General features: G+C 54.4%; 1 protein-coding gene across 1 annotated transcript; it reads right to left on the reverse strand.

Annotated features, from left to right (window-relative positions):
* Nucleotides 1-4,900, reverse strand: CNPPD1 (cyclin Pas1/PHO80 domain containing 1). The gene is made up of 8 exons (XM_079782080.1): nt 4,697-4,900; nt 4,161-4,269; nt 3,296-3,377; nt 3,013-3,133; nt 2,799-2,927; nt 1,958-2,019; nt 1,476-1,593; nt 1-1,246 (listed from the first exon to the last, which is right to left on the reverse strand). Exons 1-8 carry the CDS (start codon nt 4,763-4,765, stop codon nt 710-712), a joined length of 1,227 nt encoding a protein of 408 aa, XP_079638206.1. The 5' UTR covers nt 4,766-4,900; the 3' UTR covers nt 1-709.
* Between the last annotated feature and the right edge of the window lie 280 nt (nt 4,901-5,180).

Below are 5,180 nucleotides of genomic sequence, written 5' to 3' on the forward strand. Positions count from 1 at the left end.
TGCAACTGAAACTGTTTATTGAAACCTCAGTTCTACAAAAGCGTGAAAAACCCAGATACAAAGCGGCGGCCAGAGAGGCCTGTGAAGAGAACACCCAGAGAGGAACCGGAGAGAGGGAAGCCCAGGAGTAGGGTACTAAAAAGACAAGGTTGGAAGACAAAAGGGCAAGGTCGAAGGTCCCAGCAGTCCCAGGCTCCTTTAGACTACATCCCAGGGGCAGGTGTGGATTGGGCTCCCCACCTCACCCTGCCTTCCCTCAGAGCTCCCACCGTGGCCCTATCAATCCCTGGCTCTCTTGCCTCAGAGACATCACACAGACCTGGTCAGCATTTCCTCCCTCCCTCGCCCACATTTCCTATCTCCCACCTTTTCCCTTCCATCCCAGGGAACTAAACAGCTAAAGTCTAACAGAGCCTAGAGGAGGTGAAGAGACAAGGGCTTCTCCTCTATCCACTTGTGCCGTGCCCCTGGTCATTGAGTTGGAGCTTTCCCTGGCACCATCACTGCCCTGGCCAAGCAGCCAGCTACTGAGGTCTAGGAGAGCAAGAGACCTTTAGTCCTTTAGCCCCATAACCCCTTAAGCTCCCTCACCCAGGATAACAAGGGACCAGCCAAGGACCCAGAGAGGTAGAGAGGATCTAAATCAAGCATTGCTCCTCAGGTTCTCAGGGACTCCCAAGTCCTCTTCATGCATTCCCCAGAACCCTACCTAGCCTGGGAAAATGAAAGACTTGAGGCGGGCCAGCTCCATGATGCTGAAAATGGAACACTGCTGGGGCTGTGGGAGCAGAGAAGGCATTGGGCTCCAGGGCCAGGGTGGAGCCAGGCCATGGGAGTGGTACCAGGGGCTTGGCGGCCCCGTATGGTTGGGACGGTGGCAGGCATGGCAGGCTGGTGAGTCTTTCTGGAGCTTCTGGCAAAAGGGACAGTTACGGAGAAGAGTGGGAGGGGCAGGAGGGTCGGGGGGAGGCAATGGTGGCGGGGTCAGTGAGGCCAGAAGACTGCCCCAGAGTGAACGCAGCCCTACGTCGCCTTCCAGGAAGCTGGAGACGTTAGCAGGAGATGGCAGGCACTGTGGCACAGGAGAAGGTATGCAGGGTTCCAAGAGGCACCTGGAAGCCAGTCCAAGGTCCGGGGGGCCAGGTGGCAGGCTGCAGGACAGCCCCAAAGACTGGTGTATTACAGCCACTGATGCCACAGCCAGGGCCACACTGCTCACATATGCTATAGCTAACAGGCAGGACAGCTGCAGGAGAGAAGATAAGAAAGGTCAGTGTCAATTACCCTCCCCCTAAAACCTGCTTCTGATAGTCCTAACACACCCACCCCGGTCTCTAGAAGTTCAAGTTAGAGCTCTCTGTCAACATCTTCTCCAAAACCCTATCTCCTGAGTTTTTTAGCATTTGCCTTACATCATCCCACCCACACACCAACCAACACACTCAAGCCTCCTATCCTTCCTGACCCCTTCTCACCTTTGCCAGCCGATGGCAGAGGGAGCCCAGGGCCAGCTGCCAGGCTGGCTGCTCCAGCAGCACACACAGGTCTGTGTAGGTGTACCAGCCCCGTCGTCGTCCCTGATGCTCAGCCACACTGTTGGGAGGGGAGAAAAGACAGAGCGACTGCAGCTGGCCCAATGGCACCTTAATTCTCCCAGGGACCCACCAGGGAACACTGGGGAACATGTTAAAAGTACAGATTCCTAGGTTGCCTGTTGATCCCAGAAACAGAGAGTGAGACCAAGATCTGTGTTTTTTATAAGCTTCTCCCACTCTCCCAAAGGTGACCGATTACAAAAAGGGCAGGCAGGTTTGGGAACCAATTTCTTGGACAATTCTCTTCCCTGTCTCCTCCCTCTTTCCCCCCTTCCCCCCACCCCATTACACAGACCCTTATCTATGTCTAGCTCCTATGGCTTAGGCCTCAACCCTTAAGCCCCTCAACTCCTAGAACTTACCAGCTCTCTAACCAGCTTAGCACCTCAAATATCTCCCGAGGGTCAGTGAAGAGACGCCAATCCTGTGGGTATGAAGAGAAGGGCACCAAACCAGGCTCAGACATGAGCCACAATCATTTAATAACCAGAGCGGCAACAGCACTACAACTGCCACTATACGTAATACTCACTTGACACTTACTATGTGCCAAATACTGTTCCAAGAGCTTTTATGTATTAACTAATTTAATCATCACATATCTGCATTCATATTACACCCTCCGTTAATGGCACAGGGAGGCCGAAACCGGTTTGGCTCAGTGGATAGAGCGTTGGCCTGCGGACTCAAGGGTCCCAGGTTCGATTCCGGTCAAGGGCATGTACCTTGGTTGCGGGCACATCCCCAGTGGGGGGTGTGCAGGAGGCAGCTGATCGATGTTTCTCTCTCATCGATGTTTCTAACTCTCTATCCCTCTCTCTTCCTCTCTGTAAAAAATCAATAAAATATATTTTTTTAAAAAAATGGCACAGGGAGAAAATAATCCTGCTAATGGTCCATGAGGCTAGGGGTAGAGAAAGTCTGGACGCAAATAATCAGCACCCAGTAGGATAAACTCTTGACTCAAAGTGTACCCAGCTGGGCCTGGAGGAATGGGGGAGCGGAGATGCTCCATTTCTGGCCTCACCACACCAGGCACCTTCAAAGGCTATCGTTAGTCCAGAGGGCTAGAAAGGGAAGATACTAACAAGGAGGACAGGCAGAAAGAGAAATTAAGAAACAGAAGGCTGAGAGAGAAAAGACAAAGGGTGAAAGGAACATAAAGATGGGCTAGGGAAACAGAGCGAGAGAAGAGCTACTCACCATGGCACTCAGGAAGCCCCTCTCCAGGGCATTGAGAGTGGGCACAGCCACACCCCCTGCAGCTCCCCATTCATCATTGAAGACCTCCTCCTCCTCGCCTTCATCATAGAGGTACTTGCTGGCCACCATCTGCAGAGGCACCAGAGGTGGGGTCAACAGAGCTCACATTGGGCTCCCAGCTCCTCAGGGAAATGAGGGGGAGGGGCTGTCCTACCATGGAGATCAGGAACAAGTCAGAGGAGGACACATGCTGTAGGTAGTCCGGGTTTCGGTGCCGGAGCCGTTCAATGTACACCAGAGCTAGCATCATAGCACACGGGGAGATGCATGCCTCCCTGGGTGGTGGAAAGGATCAGTAATTAAACCCAAGGGCTTTTCAGCTCTTGTAACTCATGAGGCCCATCCCTGTGTCTTTACAGCTTCTCTTTAGAGATAATCATTCCCTTCTTTCTGGGTTCCAAACACTTTCATCCTGTCCCCCTCAATTCCAGGCTCACCGGGACACATGGGCTACATATTTCTTCTGGAGTCGGCGAATAGGGCTGGGGGCTGCCTTCTGGAGCAATTCCACAGCAATGTCTGCAGGGGCAGAAGGAAAACAGAGTAAGCAAACAACCCCCCCCCCCCCACACACACACACACACTAGTCCCCACTGCTTTCAGCAGAAGACCCAGATAGCTCTCTATTATCTGAGGCCGTGGAGACAGGACCATAGTAACAAACAGAGATCAAGTTCTCCCACACTGAGACAAAAAGTTTGTCCCAAGTTTGAACTGCAGTTCCTTCCAGTAGGAAGGCTTATTTCCCAGCCACTTGAAGTTACTTAAATTTGTCTCCCACTCTTGTTCATTTGAGAAATAAACATGTTCTTGGAAAATTCTGTTATACAAAATAAGAGTGATAAAGATTTGTAAGATAGCAATGTCTTTTACTCATTTGGGCTAAAAAAAAAAAAGTGAAATATAAACCCAGTCTTGGTCATGGCCAGTGTGACTCAGTTGGTTGAGCATTGTCCCATGCACCCAGAGGTCCATAGTTCAATCCCAGGTCAAGGTACATGCTGGGGGCTGCAGGCCTGATCCCCAGTAGGGGGAGTACCGGAGGCAGCCAATCAATGTTTCTCTCTCTCCCTCTCCCTTCCTCTCTAAAATCAATATAAAACATATTTTTTAAAATAAAAGTAAGTAGCCCAGCTGGTGACAAGTAAATAAATAAACAAACAAATACAAATAAATAAACCCAGTGCTTATACCAACTACTAATGAGCTAGCTATGAAGTGTATACACCTAGTCATTTTGGTGCCTGTTGACAACCCCATTTTCTTGCTTCTCACTTGCCCAGTCACACAACATTGTCTAACCTGCCATGGGGCTGGAGAGCTCCTCCAAGCTACAGTCAGCTTCCCAGTCCCAGCCATAGTAGAGTCTTCTGCGGATCCTGGCATTCAGCTTCTGGTGTCCGGGAAGGAACTGAAACAGGGCAAGAGGGTGGTGGAGGGTAAGGGGAAGGAGGGGTATGATTGAGAGGATATCCTGGCTTCGGGCTATAAGGGGGTGCGGGGCCGCAGGCCTGTCTCAAGGCTAGTAGGTCGGGAGCCCCACCCAGCCCCGTGTTCTCCGGCTTGTTGGCCAATAGCAGCCTATCCACAGGGGTAAGATCCTCCTCCACTGAGGGCTCTCCAAGTGAGGTTCTCCGAGAAAAAGCCCTTGCTGGCCACCTCTATCCCCAATCCTGTACCCCGAGGCTCTCCCCAGGGCCCAACCAGCCGGGGCAAGTAAGCACAGCTAGAGCGGCTGCCTCCCAACTCCCAGGCGGACTGTCAGGCGAACTCGTAGCCCCGCTCAGTCCGGGCTCCAAGTGCGGGGAGGCCGGGGAGGAGGCGGGCAGCGCGCTCACCGAGAAGTCCTGGAAGCCGGTGAGGGAGAAGGTGCCTTCTTCGTCCAGCAGGAGCCCGGCCAGGTCCATCGCGCCGCCAGCCGCCGCCCTGCGAAGGTGGATGGGAAGGGAACGAGTCGTAAGGGGGCAGCTGAGCTGTCCCCGCCCGCCCGTCCACCTGCCCTCGGCTTCCTCCGCGCGGGCCGCCGCCCTCGCCAGGGCCGCCCCTCCCCTCGCGCCCGCAGCCGCAGGCGGGGCCGGGCGGGAGGGCGCCTCTTCCTGTTCCGCCCCGGGCGGGGCTCCGGACGCCGGGATCGGGGCTCCGGGCTCCGGGCTCGCAGGCCGGATCGCTCACCTCAAACAGTAGAGAGGAGACCTGGCCGCGAGGCAGTGCGTATGGAGCCGAGGTCGCGCCGCGCCACGCGTCCGTCCGGCGTTGACAAGCCGCGGGGGTGTCGCGGACTCGGCCATCGGCACTTCCTGCCGCGCGTTGGGCGGAGCGCTG

Source organism: Cnephaeus nilssonii (assembly GCF_951640355.1).
Source record: "Cnephaeus nilssonii genome assembly, chromosome: 10".
Classification (NCBI taxonomy): domain Eukaryota; kingdom Metazoa; phylum Chordata; class Mammalia; order Chiroptera; family Vespertilionidae; genus Cnephaeus; species Cnephaeus nilssonii.